Below are 16,106 nucleotides of genomic sequence, written 5' to 3' on the forward strand. Positions count from 1 at the left end.
AATCCATTATTGAATTACAGGGTTATTATTGAATAGCAAGTGAATCCAGACAGTTTGACAGCAGCATATGGGGAACATGTGAGCACAGAGACAAGCACATAAGCACACACTCAATATGGCAAGCATTGTTTCAGAAGATGCAGGCTCACGCATGCTGATCATACAGCCAAGTCATTATGACTCACACACATTGCCTCTGACCAACATACAGACAGCTCTCATCTCAAAGCCCCAAGCTAACGGAATGTAAAATACCTGCAAAGATCAACAACAACAAGCTTTGCAACACTGTGCGAATTTGAAAAGCATAAGACTTGCAGTTTATGCACTACCAGTGAGAAGTTTAGAAGTGGCTGGGTTTGGACAGGGCGTAAAATGGAGAGTGGCATGTGGTCTGGGAGGTAATCCGTCTTCCAGTGACAGTGCACTGAAGGAACTTCGCTCTGACACACTGCAGCTCCTAATGGAACTCTACACACTAAACTCACTGTATACAGGCGCAGTCACTCTGAAAAGACGAAAAATCTCTCTTGCGTCCCTTTTAATTTATCAACGACAACAAGAAAAGCATAACAGTTAGCACCCCCCACCCCCTTATCCGTATCTCGTGGTGTCAGTGTCATTTTCACAGTGCCATCAGTCATAGGCCAAAGCTCGCAGTGTGTTTCTGTGCGTTAGAATCAGCATGCCCCTCCAATTCTTGACGACAAAATATGGAACAGAGTCATTCAAGGCATCAGACAGAGGCTCAAATGCACCAGGTGTTTGTTTCCACACACACACACACACACACACACACACACACACACAAAAGATGGATGAGAAGAACAAAGATCAAAGATCAAAGGGAATAGGATAATCCAAGCAACAAACGAAGGAAGAATAGAATGGAATAAAGAAAACACCATAGGGGCCGTAGGACGGCGTGATGCCGGAGCGGTGCCGGAGTGGTGAAGGATTCCTCAGACTTTGGTAGAGTGCTATCAGCAGTGGGGTGATGGGAGTGCTATGCAGTGGAGTGATGCTGAACACTGAGTGACAGCAGGACATCTCCATCACCCTGTCCAAATGACTCACTCCCTCAAACTCCCACACACTCCCACGTCAATGAGCCCAGCAGTGAAGACATAGCACACACAGTGTGGATGGGTTCAGAATGCACTCACTGTTTAAAAGAAAGGTCAAGACTAAAAGTCTGACATGATATTTGTCAATTATTGATATTTGGAAATCAGAAGTTTGAAATCAATATTTTTTCATTAATATAAAAATCAGTTTGGCTGCAGATAAATGTATAGAATAAAAAATCTATATTAATATGCTATTGCTGAGCAACTACAGGTTTTAATTAACTTAGGAACTTTAAACATGTGCCTGGGATGTTGCTGTAAATGACAGCAGCATGTCTGAGATACCTTCATAACATCAATGGGATAGTTATAATAATGAAAACAACCATACGCTTCAACCAAAACAAAGCATGTTATAACAAAGCATTCTATACAAAGATGATATAGTATACCATTTATAATTTAATAACTTCTTGTTTTCCCCCTGACCACATATTATAAAAATCAACCAAAACCCCTAGGAGTGTAGTTCATATTTTTACACATGTTTATATACATAAACATCTGTTGTGAGTTAAGAGTGTTTACATTTTTTACAAATGTCAATGTATTGAGCTAACGTTTAAAGGACCAGCTTATAGATGCGGTCAATCAGCAAAAGATCTTCTGAAAAGCCACATAATCCAGTACTTTAATCGCTAAAAGTCATTTTGGGCATGTATTTACAGAAATAAGACTGGCGACAGTCTAGGGCCAGTGCTTAGCAACATTAGCCTAGCATGTCCTGTTCTAAACTAAAGAAGGATACTTCAGACGATTGACCATGTTAATATGATTTTTCACCAACCTATTCCTTAAACGCAGCGCTTGTCCATATTTAACAAGGACTGTGCTTTGTCTCACCCTGTTTGAGGGACAGCAGCAAGGTGGGGTCTAAAGGGTCACTAGAGAAGTAGCCACTGCCCTGGGCATCCCAGAAGAGCTGGTCCTGTGTGCGTTGAAGATCCTCAGCCCACTGCAGCCAGTGCACAGTCTGTGTGGCCTCGAAAAGGTCCAAGAGACCACACACCACAAAGGCATAGTCATCCAGGAAGCCTGCGATGGGTGAGGCTCTGGAGAGAGGACAAGGGAAAGTTACCACTGAGTTTGGACCATAAACACAAATAAACATGTACAGACTTTTACAGACAGTTTACAAGCAAATGTGCAAATCCAGTTATCCTGAGACTACATTTGTTTTAGTGAGGGACAACAACAGTTGGATTCATTCTGCATAGCTATTTGGATGAATGGACAGCAGTTTTAAGGGGGTTAAAAAGTGGGTTAAAGCAACTCTCCTTGTTTTATTTTGAACCAGCAATTGATTTAACAACCATTTTATACTGAAAGCAAAATTGCACTTTTGCTGTTGCCTGTCTAGTGCACCCCTAAGTGGTTGAAAATACAGTTCTGCTACATCTGTAACTCCGCCGCAATTAATGATGAAATAATGAGGGCTTTCCCCACTGTTACGTAGCGGTAGGTGGCGACCAACCCCGAAAATAACGGCGATGATTTACAAAGCAGAAAACCTTTTAATGGGCTCACACTAAGCACGTTATGCAATATTCGTCTGGAGCATTGCACTCCCCAAGGATGGACAGAATGAACAGTGATGGACAGAATCCACAATTCCTAACTCAGTTCATCAGGTGTTCTGGGTGCTGTAGTGTCTCCCAGCATGCATTTACCCATTAAACCCTGTCCGTAGGCCACACTGCAGTTCTTCACCCTTACAACTACCCTACTGCCACAATAAGCCCCATGCTTACAAACCCCAAAACAGAGCCCTGTGGGCTTAGCGCACAAAATGTGCTGAGCAAAATGCTCACCAAATATTTTTACAGCAGCTTTTAAATAAGACTAATAACTAAATAATAAACCCAGGGTTCTGTGTGTTAAGCAAATCAACCAAACAGCCATTGGGAAAACTGATCTAACAAACCTCACTGCTAGCCCAGACACTAATCTATAGGCTAATAAAGACAACCCAGCTAGTATTGGTGGTCCAAACAACACAGCTTTTTCTTTGTGAAAGATACAACTCAGTGGAACAATGCCAGTGGAGTGTAGCACACTAATGTGGAACATATGAAGAGACAAAAGTTAAAACCAGAGTGATTGGCTATGCGGGATAACACTGGTCTGCTAAGATGAAAATGTATGGCTATTGGATGCATATTATCACGGCCATGCAAAAACCTTGTATCTCCATTTTGCAGTTTTTAACCTTTTGACATAATGTGAAACTATCAGTTGTTCTTTATATTGTATACACATTTTACGAGTGAACCAACAGAAATGCTCCAAAATCAAAACTTTATAGGAGCAGAAAAAAGTTTAAAGTTTAAAAAATACAAGGTTTTTGTCTGTCAGTGGTGATATGCATCTACAGTTGTGTTTAGAAGTTTACATACACTCAACGTGGACGTGAATGTCATGGAATTATTGGTCTTTCAATCATTTCTTTGCTAATTCAGAACCCCAGAATTTCTTCTTTTTCTATTAAACATGTATGTGGCAACTCATTCAGCCCCAGAAAACATAGATTTTTGTGTTATTTACTATTTCAGCCAGAAACAGACAAACTGAGGCCACTGCTACTGTTTTGTTATTTATTGGGGTGTTTTTTTTGTTGGAGTAACTCTCTCTACTGTCCAGGGAAGGCTTTCTACTTGATGTTTTCTACTAGATTGCTGTGAGAATCTGACTGCATTCAGCGACAAGAACATTCCTCAACTCCTCCCAAAAGTTCAAAGCCCCCTGGATTCAGCACCCTCTATACCTGGCAGTAGGCATGGTGCCAGTAGGTTCATATTTATGCACTTCAGCGAAGACTGTTAACACTGTTACACGCGAACACACTTGCTTTAAAATATTTGGCTCTGTGAAAGTAACCTTTGCTAAAAAACACTTTCAAACAGTCCTAAGATCCTAACAATCCACACCAAAGGAAGTGTGTGTTTTTCCCCCCAAAAGCCTTCTCTCAAGTTATCACGAAACACATCCTTATAAAAGGATTTTAAACTGGAAAACCAGCAGGATACCAGTAGGCATGTTTACAACTGATGTAGTGATTGTTCCATTTTTCATTTTGGCCACAGTGGGCCAACAAGATTCACACACCAAATCGAGGCCACTTCCGTACGATTGGTTACAAAGACTTTAGCATGGTAAAGTGACTCTGACTCACGCTATGTAAATGAGAGGAGTTTCAACAATCGTGTTTTCTTTCTATGCGAGTTCAAGCCCAAAATCACCATGTTATCTATGATGACAACTGCCACCCCACTCTGACTGGTAATTTCGTTCTGTCTATTGCTTTGTTTGGTGCAACATGAGGATTTTGGAAGGGTGCCTTTGGAAGAAAGGAGGAATATCTGAATCATCAAGCTTTTGGTTGGAAGTGGAGCTTTGAAGCACAAGATCATTCACATTCACAGTTGCTTTGTTTTTTTTGTGCATGCTGGTCTCATGGACCATCTGTGCAATCTTCATGATTTCAAGTACTGGAAAAGTATTTGGAAGTGCTAACAGTGTAATGTGTGAAAGAAGGATTTAAGGTGTTGAAGTGATCTTTAAAAATGACTTAATGTACATGTGAAGTACCCTAAGCAGAAACTCATACAGACCAAGGGGCTCAGAGTGAACTCGGAGTGGACTAAGGCACTGTCACTATACGGTTTATCATCAGCAGCCGGAGTCTGAGAGCGCACAATTGGTCTTGGTCTCTCAGGTTGATGGCATTTCCTCGCCACATCATATAGTGATGCTTAGTGGTCCAGTTGACTAAGGCACTGTCACTATACTGTTTACCATCAGCAGCCAGAGTCCAAGAGAGCACAATTAGCCTGGCTCTCTCAGATTAATGACACTTTCTCCCAACATCACTCTGATGAAGTGTGATGTTGGTCAGCACAGGCATCTGCTACCTGTTGTATTGGAACTTTCTTCCAAGTGCACTACAAGCAGCGGCAGTCTTCACTCTCCTAGTGTTGAGGGCATTGATGGTGATCGGGGGTGTTCATATGAATAAGGATAGCCTCCCCCGATGAGGGCTCTTCAAACATGCACTCGAAGAAGCCAGAACGCCAAAGCTAGGAGAACCTTTGAAGTTTAAAATAGGTTAGGTTGTTGATTAAACTGAACGTATCAAGGACTTTTCAGCCTCGGGTCCCAGGCACCTCCAGTGAGGTGTCGGCGTAGATGGCAGAGTGTGAGAGAGCTGATAGTGACAGGACTGAAGATAACATTGTGTTAGGAGAACATGAAGAGAAGGTCTAGTGCTTGATGCCACCTCCACTCTTACAGGTCAAAGTCATTTTTACATAACTGAGATTTCCAGAGACGTGAGAATAGCTGTGTTTGGCATCTAAGAGGGGAAGCTGCCTAGCTATCTGACCCTCCATCTGACCCTGGCATGTCACTGCAGACAGCCGTGAGATTCTGAGAGCTATTAAAATGTTGTGTGAGCAAAGTTGCAGAGTGATTCAGAAAGCAGGGTTACTTTCGCTGCACTGTAAAGGAGGCTTCGCCTCAGGTACATTCTGTTCACAACAAGAGCACCGGGTTCAGTGGAAAAACATGATTCTTCTCATTCGGCAGCTGAACTCGGGGTGGAGAACTGCTACTGAACTTGCGAAAAGACCTGTGAGACAGCAAAAACAAATCAAACTAGGCCAGTCAATTTTTAATGAACTGCTCGGTGCCTCGATTTTCCATTCCTTCCTTCTCCCGACTCCCCAGGTGATGTACCCTCGATAAAACGCAGCTATTCCACAGCCTTATCTCCTAATCTCAAAACAAACAAACAAAAAAAACCTTACCTCGATCTCTCCTGGGGAAAGGGTAAACAACCGTGCAATCATTTAAAATCAATATACACAGAACTACACACAAGGTCTGATAGGTATGTAAACACAAACGAGCATGTGAAGAAAGTGCCTTTGCAATTACAGAAGTGCTAAAAAGGCCAGATGCTTCAGGTCCACGTTACCAGCACTATACCCTTCCGGATATTCCCCAAATCTAGGCACTAATTTCATCTGTGCGAGATGTTCCAGTTGACAGAGATCGCAGGGAATCTGCCTCCTTCTTATCAGATATTAATTCTTATCCCGCTCATCTCTGAATGTTTGATTTGGCTCTCGAGAAGACTTTAATTTGCCGTGTGCAAAATTCACGAGGAGGAACAGACAAAAGGGAACGTTTCCTTGTAAGGGTGAAATTGAGCGGAGCAGATACACAATCAGCAGACGCGCTACAGTCTCCCCTCTCCTGTAATTTAATCATCTTGGAGCTCACCCGGGCTTTGAGAGTCTCAGTTATTACTCTCAGAGAAGGGAAATCCTCCAGAAACAGATTAAAAGCAAATTAAAAGCAGCCCCGCATCCAGTTTTTCAGCAAACTGCTTCTCTAAACAAACAGTGCTGCACACAGCTACTCCTGAGAGCGAGACAGCACGCCAACTCTCTGGACTGTAATCATGCTATTTGCAAATATAGTTCCCTATACAGGACCTACTGTTCAGTTTTCATTTGTGTAAAATATTGGCACATCAAGTCATGCAAAATGTGCAATACAACATTAAACAGTAATACTATAAACAGCCTCAGTGGCACCAGTTACCAAAAGGCAGTGCTGTCTGGACTAGCCGCTAACGCCAGTGTAATGGAGTCAAACCTCACATTTAGCATCACATTATACTCACTTCTTACCCATTAGAGGTAGAGCTGGGCAATATGATGATATTTTATAGTATCGTGATAAATTGTTATTGTGATAATATGCTATTCTAAGCATATGGAGGACACAGTTAGCGCTTCACAAACACTGATCAGCTGCAGGTTTCATTACAAGCACTGTAATTAGACTGGTTTAATTAGATGAAGTGCAGCAGATGTTGAATAAAAATCACGGTATTCAGTACGGGAGAGTATCTGAAAAGTAGTTTATAAGAAAAACTCCTGATCACTGCCCTCTACAACAGACGACTCCAGTAACTAAAGCACAAGACCTCTTAAGTTCCTGTTAGTAATGAAGGTCGACTACAGCTGGTAGCTTCTAAAAAGTGTTTGTTTGACAATATTTATTGGCAGAGGTGGCAGAGGCACAAGAGCCTTGCTTAGGGAGAAGTGTAAACACTCCAGTTTAAACATACACTGGTTAAAGTTGAAGTATGGTTTATGTTTTTAACTCAAGTATAAAAATACACACTCCTAAATGTATGCAAGTTAAAAAAGTAAACATTTCTTAAAAAAAAAAAAAAAATCTTCCAAATATTTTTTTAAATAAAAAAAAAAAAATGTTCTGCTCTGTCAAAGCCAGAAACCTGCTTCTCAGACCACTAAAAAAACCAGCATTCACATGACTACATTATTAACCATTAACTCATATTGAACTGGTGGAACTAATAAGCAAAAGTAATCAATATTAAACACTGTTAGTTCGCTAGGCAGGTGTGTTTGACTACATTAAGTATAGTGGGGAAAAGAGGAGCAAACATTGTAGCTTAACCAGACTGTTAAATTCAGCAAAGCTCCTTAAGGTATCTGATTAGAAACTGCCTAATTAAAAAACCTTTAACTAAAAATTTTAAGTAACGAGTCTGTTTTGAAAATGTAGTGAGTAAAAGTGTGAAGCAATCCCCAGGACACTGTACCCATACCAGCTGTTAAGCATGGTGGTGGTGGCAACATGCTTTGGGACTGTTTTGCTGCAAGTGGATCTGGTACAGGGCAGGAGTGAGGACTGAAGAAGGTGGACTTCCTCAGAATCAGATTGACAGCAAACACTATTCATGTTGAACTGGCCGGTGCGGTTTGTCACAGAATGGCACTGGTGAGCAACCAGTAAACAAGGCAAGAGAAATATTGTTCATTAACGTGTGCTTACAGGAAAATGTGCACAATCAGGGATGTGGAGCTGACTCTATAAGTAACTGATGAATACAAATGAGAGGGTACCCCGCCATAATAAGGGCAATGTTTATGTATGTGGTAGCATAAGAAGCGTTCATTGTTTTGTGCTGACTCTGGGTCATTTGAACATTGGCATAATGTGTGCCAAGGCAATTATAAGCAGTGCGTTGCATTCGGAAACAGGATGGGGGAGGTGTGCTAGTTTTCTTGCGTAACTAGAAAATTCAACAATTGCCATGTTGCCAGAACACCCATGGTGTGTTACAGTCTGCCTTTCCACATATTAGCATCACACATCTAGCATCAGAGATAAAGATAAGATAAAGACTATGATTAAATTGACAATAAAATAATTCTACAGTTGTAGGTTCTACAGAATACACTGAATTTTGTCTCCTTGTTGCAGCAGGGTGAGCATCAAACAAATGGAGAGATGCCAGCTGTGAGATGCCAGCACTTTCAGAGAATAGCACTTTCCTCTATGTGAAAAAAGTGTCCTGCCAGAATCAGAAACAACAAAGAACGGAAAAGTTGGGCCAAACCTTTCCCCTGTGTAAAAGAGCACAACACGCTGTTAACCTCTAATCTATTTCTGCAGTTGTACAATCTGATTTTGAGGGAGACTCAGGGAGGTTTCTTACGTTTGTTCCACTTCCATGTTGTCGCCGCGGTAGCAGGAGTGCAGTATCCTCTGTCCCTCTTTATCCCACAGATGCTCCAGGAGAAACTGCGCAGCCTGTTCTGCTCTCTGAAGCAGCGCCTTGTCCCCCAACGCAGAGCCAACCCGCGCAAACCCTGACAGCATCAGACCTGAGAGAAAGACATTTATTGCAGAATGAGCAAATAAAACCAGCAAGTGCTTTTTGTGAGCGTGGTGGAACGTCAATCAACCATTCATCACCTGTAGGCACTGGGGCCAGATCGATATGAAACTGGGTCCCTGTCACAATACCAATTTTAAGGAGCTCATATGTCCAGAAATAATAAGCACTGGGGGGGCAAAGGAATATGTGTAACAGTGGTATAAAATCCAGTAAAGGTAACTATTCGGCTATGGTAAGGAGAGGCTTCTAAAGAAGTGTATATAATTGATCAGCATTGTAACTCTTAGTTTTGTGTGAAACTTGTAGGACCCATTGCAGACGGTCCACAATTTACACAATTATTTTTGTCTCTTAGAGTTGGCCATTTTTATCCTTATTCTACACGTCTTATTGAACCAGTCATTTAACTCCACCAAAATACACTATATGGTGTCCCAATAAGTATTGGGACACCTACACATTACACCTACAGGGTCTTTTATGACACCCGAATCTAAACCCATAGGCAGTAATATAGAGTTGTCCCTGCCCTTTGTACTTTTTGAGTGAGCAGGGAACTGGAGACTTTTATGCACTATGCGCCTCTGCACTCGGCGATCCCACTCTGTAACTTCACATGTGGTCGGACATTTCGTGGCTGACTTGCTGTGGTTTGTTCACGTTTCAATAACAGCACCCACAGTTGATGGCGGAATATCTAAGAGGGAAGAAATTTTATCAACTGAATTCATTACAACACCATGCTGGACTTTACAACCACCCATTCTTTCACAAATATTCGTAAAGGCTGACTGCATGGCTAGGTGCATGATTTTATACACCTGTATATACACCTATAATAACATTTAATTTCCTGTTTGTTTTGTGACAAGTTGGGTTTGTGGACTTTTGTCTTTGTTTAATTATATCAAGTTATTATTTGCATTAGGTTTGAGATGATATTTTCTTAAAAGGCCATTAGTACACAAACTGTAATAAAACAATGACAATGAATAACAGGCATTTTCATAACTTTTTTTTTATTCTCAGGCCCTCTTTGTGGATAATCACAAAGTTCACTTACTAGACCAGGACCTTGTCTTTTCTTGTTTTTTCGACGACGATCACTGACCTGCACACACAGTGCAGATTTGGCGCCATTGAATGAATTTACAGATAACTCATTAAGTGGCTGAGGAATGGCATAATTTGCGGCAGTTCGCCAGATATTGAATTTTAACAATGTTTATTAATTCTCAGAGTTTCTAAACAAGGAGCACATTTTTAGAAAGAATCAAAGCAGATTTAATATACTGAAAAACTGCAAATTAGAGACAATAAAAATAGTAGTGCATTTTTACAATAATACAAGCTTCCCTGCAGGGCCCAGTTTGAGATACTAAATAGAATAGTGCCACTCCACTCCTGGCTGGAGAGAGAAGAGCCACTAGTGCTATTCGGGACAGAGGAGTTTTGCCTAAGGGACATTTGATCTAAAGAAACAGAGGTGCTGTGAGCGCAGACACACTAACAATACACCTGTCAGAGCATTCCATTAGCTAACATGGCACTGTGTGAGGGGGCCCCATCATCTCTGATTAATGTGAGTTACTTTGCAGGTAAAGAAACGCAGTCTCAGTGAATTAGCAAAGTAATGGAGTGGAGCACACCAAGGGCCGCTGCGATTAAACAATGTCTCCATCTTTCTTCAATTAAAATATCACTTCATTAGTCACTATGAGCAGCGTTAGACATGTAGGGGGGCTCTTAAAAGGGACAGGGAACCCTGTGAAGGTTTTGATAGCTTTTCATTAGGTGGGCACACAGAACAGAGAGCTTCTTACAGAGCTTTCAAAATACCTGCCTCAACATTTCTCAGCAAGCAAATCTCAGGAGAATAACTTATAACAGCAGTGCTATTAGTGAAAACAATATCACAGTATTGCATTTACAACGGCATCGCTGGCTTTCCACGATCAATAAAGCCAGGGGGCTTGAGTGGGCGAGCTAAGTCTTTAAGGGCTTTGCTTTTGGCATGTTTTTTTTTCATGCCTCAGCATTTCACTTATTAATTGATGGCTGTTTCCATTAGAAAACATTCTATGGAGGGTAATTAAGAACACTAATTAGCAAAGTGCCCCGTTTCTCAGCTTCTGTTTACTGGTCATTACACTGCCCGTCTCAATGAGAAGAATGAAAGAAAAGCACAGTGGAGTTGTTCGCAGGGGCCCTACCGTTCCAGGAGGCCAGCATCTTGGAGTCCAGATGAGGTGGAGGGCGTGCTCTGCGCACCTCAGCCAGTTTGGCCCTGGCACTGGCCAGCACTTCAGTCAATCTGTCCACGCTGAGGCCGAAGCGAGCGGCAGTAAGCTCCACTGAGTAGCGCACGATTAGCACATTCTGGCCCTGCAGCTCACCGTGTGGGTCCTGTAGACACATCAACAAACAAACTATGAACAGAAGCTCCAAAAGGATACATTTTCACTTCGAAGTCCTAAGAAAGCAACATAATCTAATGAAAATATACAAAAATTACATGCTGACAGTTTGCCACTCACCAAGCAAATTATTAGGAGGATCTGTACACCTACTTGTTTAGCAATTATCAGAGGTGTAACGCATAAAAACATGCAGATCCAGGGCAGCAGTTTCCAGTAACATTCACACTGACGAGTGTGGCATGATTGTTGGTGCCAGATCATTTGAGCATTTCTAGATCTGCTGATCTCTTGGGATTTTCAGCACAATGGTCTCTAGAGTTTACCATGTTGATGAGAGTGGTCAACAGAGGACGACCGGACTCGTTCAAGCTGACTCTGTACAATCGTGGTGAGCAGAATACACAACAAATCTCAAAATACACACAACACGTCCAACCTTGAGGTGAATGGGCTACAACAGGAGAAGTCTGGGTTGGGTTCCAATTCGGTCAGCCAAGAACAGAAAGCTGAGGCTGCAGCGGGTACGGGCTCACCAGAACTAAACAGTTGAAAACTGGATTTCTGCTAAGGCAGATGGTAGGCTCGGAATTTGGCACAACAAATTTGAAACCATGAATGTAACTTGCCTTGTGTCAACAGTCAAAGATGGTGGAGGGGGTGTTATGGGTTGGGGAACGTTCTGGGTATGCTCTGGGCCTTTTAATACCAATCATTAATCACTTGATGCACTCTATTTGAGTATTGTTGCTGACCATGTGCATCCATTCATAGCCACAATTCTTCTAATGGCTACTTCTAGCATTCTCTTCAAAGTAAAAGTCCAGTTCAGTATCTGTCAGTGGCTTTCCTAGTCCTTTGAGATGTGATAGAATGGGAAATTGGCTGCCTGAAAGTGAAAATCTGTAGGAACTGTGTGATGAAATCATGTCAACATGGACTAGGATCTCAAAGGAAAGCAATCAACATCTATGCCACGAAGATTCAAGGCTGTTTGGAGAGCAAAAGGAGGACCTACCCAGTTGTAGTATGGCGTTCCTAATAAAATGCCCAGACAGCGTATATGCTTATTACAGAGCTGCATTAACTGTATATGGTATAAAAATAGTAAACACAAACAAACAAATACAACAACAACAAAAAAAAAAAAAAACAGTTAACATCCAAATACTATGCACACCTGTTCTGGCTCAACATTGCCTTGGTCTTTCACACCATAATGATGCATGAAGATGTCAGCTTGTGTCGCACCCCCAGTGGCCCCCTCTACTGTCTCCGCAAGCAGATCTCTGACCTCTCCAGCTGTCCACACACAGAAGGCTCCCTCTCTCTTTTCGCCAGACTCAAGTGTGGGCAGAGAGTCTGCATCCTCAGCACTGTAGAAGCCACCAGACTGTAGGGGGCAGTGGAGTGTTAAAAACCAAAATGAAACCCAGTTCTATAGTAATATGTTTACATTTATTATTGCATTTGCTAGAGTAGGTGATCTCTTAGGCCATGCTCTTCTTCAACACTACTTTCTACACAGAGACTGACCTCTACAAAGCCACAGCAAATTTGCATAATCCTAAGCTTTAATAAGTCCATAAATCATAAGAAATATCATTCTAATCATCAAGGATTTTAATTGTGCCTTTCGTTCACTGGCAGTGGGCCATTTATCACAAAATGGCCACCATGCTGTGGCAGTGCGTGTTCTGTAGGTGGGCTGACCTTAAAATGGCCCTGGGTCTGAAGGATGTTTCTCCTATCTGGCAACAGTGCAGACTCAGCAAGGCTATAGTGAAAGCGATTACTAATGAGTAGAAAAGATGGCACACCTTGTGGCTAAGGTCTCTGGAGACGTACTGCAACACATCGAGGGCCACATCTGCGAAAAGGCGCTCTCCAGACACCTGCAGCATGAAACACAGTACCTTACCACCCAAAACCCACCTGTGCCATGTGTAAAGTGAGCTGCTGAGCTGTCATAATGCTTGTGAAGCAGCAGATTTAGGAACACCAGTTGGATAATGTAAGCTTCTTTTAAAGGAAAACTGTATTTATCTTGGCATAGCTGAATAATGAAGGTTCTGCACATGGACGTGACATAGGGTAAAACCTCAAACACTGTTGTATCCTTGGTCAAAAGGACCAATTCCAAAACCCCAAAACTGTTATGCAGCTGTCTTGACTCATTCATTATATTTACTTCCCCAAAACTGACATACACCCATCCCACTAGCAGAAGCCTTTCGAGGCTAAATGCAAGGGCAACCTCCGGAGAACACAAAGCTAACGCTAGCCGGCTTGATGAAGCGAGAAAGACAGTAAGGGGAAAGCTGACTAAGCGAGCAGGTGTTAGACAGGTGCCAAGCTAACCCCACTAGACCACACTGCATTTTTTTTTGCTAGCTAACTGCACACTGTACAGACTGAAACTGAGAGGACACAGAGAGAACAGCAACACTTTTCAGTGAAGGCTGGTTCACACTTATCGGGACACGGATACAGTGCCGATTCTGGCAAGAGTGTACCTTGCAGGATGCTGTGGTTATTTAAACATGAAGCTGGAAGCTACTCTTTTGCATACAGTAGAAACGAGGAACAAAGAAAACAGACCCCCACTTGGACTGACCGCTTTTGAGATCGCATATAAAACAGGGTGAAGGTGAAGTTACAAGGTGGTCACCTTTTCCCCAAAAAGCAAATTATATTTAATATTAGCATAAAATTGTGACTTAGATTTTTTTTATACCCCATAACACAATTTCTTCATGTTATTAAAAGAACAAATCGCCATAAACAGAAAACCAGTGTGTTTCATTGTGGGACAAAATAACACCGTTGTAAATAAACGTGTAAAATCGCATTTGAGCAAACAAAGTCACTTAATTTTTACATCAAAGAACAACTTCAATACTTAATCAATACAATCAATACTCAAAAATGCAGTTTCTATCTAACCCTGGTATGTATGTGAACAGTAAAACACTTAAAAAAAAAAAAAAAAAAAGTATTTATATGAAAGAGTATATGTGCTGCTAGAAAAAAGTGGGTATCTAGAGGAAAAATCCATTATATCAGACACACACACAAACACACCTGGTAGGCAGTGATGTATGCAACTGCCAGCTGGGCTTGATCATACAGCATCTTCTCAAAGTGGGGCACATGCCAAGAGGAGTCTGTGGAGTACCTGTGAAAACCCTGAGACGGACAAAATACAGACAAAAGAAACAAAAACCATAGAAAGAAAATAGGAAAGAAAGAACAAAAAAGTCACTCTCTTGTCACTTGGAAGAGTTAGCATAATATTGGACATGCTTCCATACTGTGGTTATACTGATGCTTAGTGTATTGTGGTTATTAGATGGCTTGCAATATATTAAAGCCATAGCGTTGAAATATTCAATATCATATGACACGATTAAAGACTGGTCTGCATTATTTTGACCCAAAATTGTCTACAGTTGTTGGATGATGTGAAGGCCTTAATTCATCCAAATACCTATGAACAAACGCACCTGGGATATTTGAGATACGGTCAGGAGTCAATAAAACGTATATACTGCTTTCCTTTCTGAAGTCACAAAAGACAATCAACGGATGTTATGCTGAATTACCTGAGCCACATGATCATGAATGCCCCCTAAGGCCATCATCCTGAGAGTGTGAAGAGTCATCTGTAATGCCTCTGCTCCCTCCGAGGAAGAACGATTTACCGCCCAAAATGACATTAGGAACATCAGGTTCACTGTAACCCAAAAACACAGAATCTCATGCGAGAGTTTTGGTGGGCAGCCCTCTTTTGGCAGGTTTGTTGTGGTACCATGTTCTTTCCATTTGAGGATTTGATGGTGCTCTGGGGGTCATCAGAGAGTTGGATATTTTTTTATAACACAACCCTGACTTGTACTTCTCTACAACTTTGTCCCTGACTTGTTTGGAGATCTCCTGTGTCTGCATGGTGTGGTTTGATTAGTGGTGCTTAATGGTGTCGCAGCCTCTAGGGCCTTTCAGAAAAGCTGTATACTGACAAATCATGTGACACTTAGATTGCACACAGGTGGACTTCATTTCACTAAGCATGTGACTTCTGAAGGTAATTGGTTGCCGCAGAACTTTTTTGGGCATTCATAGCAAAGGGGGTAAACACATGCACATGAGAATTTTCTTTATATATTTATACTATATTATATAATTTAAATATATATATTTTTTTCTCATTTCACTTTATCAACTTAGACTAGTTTGTGCAGATGCATTACATACAATGCAGATTACAAAAACATTTAAACACAGGTAGTAATGTAACTAAACACGGACAATGCAAGGCACTGTATGTATGCTATATAGCATGTTTGAGACTTGGTTGGGGTGTAAAATGCCTAGATTTACAGGTTTTACATGCCTTTTTACAACCCTTTTATTTTGCCTGAGACTGAAGTTTCCTTTCTATTTATGGTACAAGCTAGTCTGCTTGGGATTTAACCTAGCAAGGATACACCGCTCCTTTTCCTAGCTTTCACTTTGCCTATACGCTATATGCCTATCCCTTCTGCACACACTGACTCAGGAAAAGTTGTGCTGGTCTGGTGAACGTAGCAACTCCATGACTGTGTACTACTGTTATACACTATTTAACATAGGAGCATGTGGTTCTGGACACAGTCATAGTGTCATCTTCAGAGGTTCTTCCAGTTTCAGGAGGTTGTACATCATCATTTTATGGATGTTTTACACAGTGTTGACTGACAGAAAGCACATAGGCAGCTAGATTCATGTCAGTTGTGAGTCAGACATTGCTACTGAATGTTCTAAATACTCCTGAATGCCACAAATCTCAAAAATACC

At 41.5% G+C, this 16,106-nt stretch overlaps 1 protein-coding gene across 1 annotated transcript in view; it reads right to left on the reverse strand.

Annotated features, from left to right (window-relative positions):
- The window catches only part of spata20 (spermatogenesis associated 20), a 43,637-nt gene that overhangs the window by 24,496 nt on the left and 3,035 nt on the right, over positions 1 to 16,106 (reverse strand). The window contains exons 7-13 of the mRNA XM_072667808.1: positions 14,876 to 15,006; positions 14,355 to 14,459; positions 13,091 to 13,165; positions 12,451 to 12,663; positions 11,067 to 11,259; positions 8,671 to 8,839; positions 1,974 to 2,182 (exon numbers count right to left, since the gene is read on the reverse strand). Coding sequence (XP_072523909.1) covers positions 1,974 to 2,182; positions 8,671 to 8,839; positions 11,067 to 11,259; positions 12,451 to 12,663; positions 13,091 to 13,165; positions 14,355 to 14,459; positions 14,876 to 15,006 — 1,095 coding nt within the window. The remainder of the gene's footprint in view (positions 1 to 1,973; positions 2,183 to 8,670; positions 8,840 to 11,066; positions 11,260 to 12,450; positions 12,664 to 13,090; positions 13,166 to 14,354; positions 14,460 to 14,875; positions 15,007 to 16,106) is intronic.

Source organism: Salminus brasiliensis, chromosome 22 (assembly GCF_030463535.1).
Source record: "Salminus brasiliensis chromosome 22, fSalBra1.hap2, whole genome shotgun sequence".
Taxonomy (NCBI): Eukaryota; Metazoa; Chordata; class Actinopteri; order Characiformes; family Bryconidae; genus Salminus; species Salminus brasiliensis.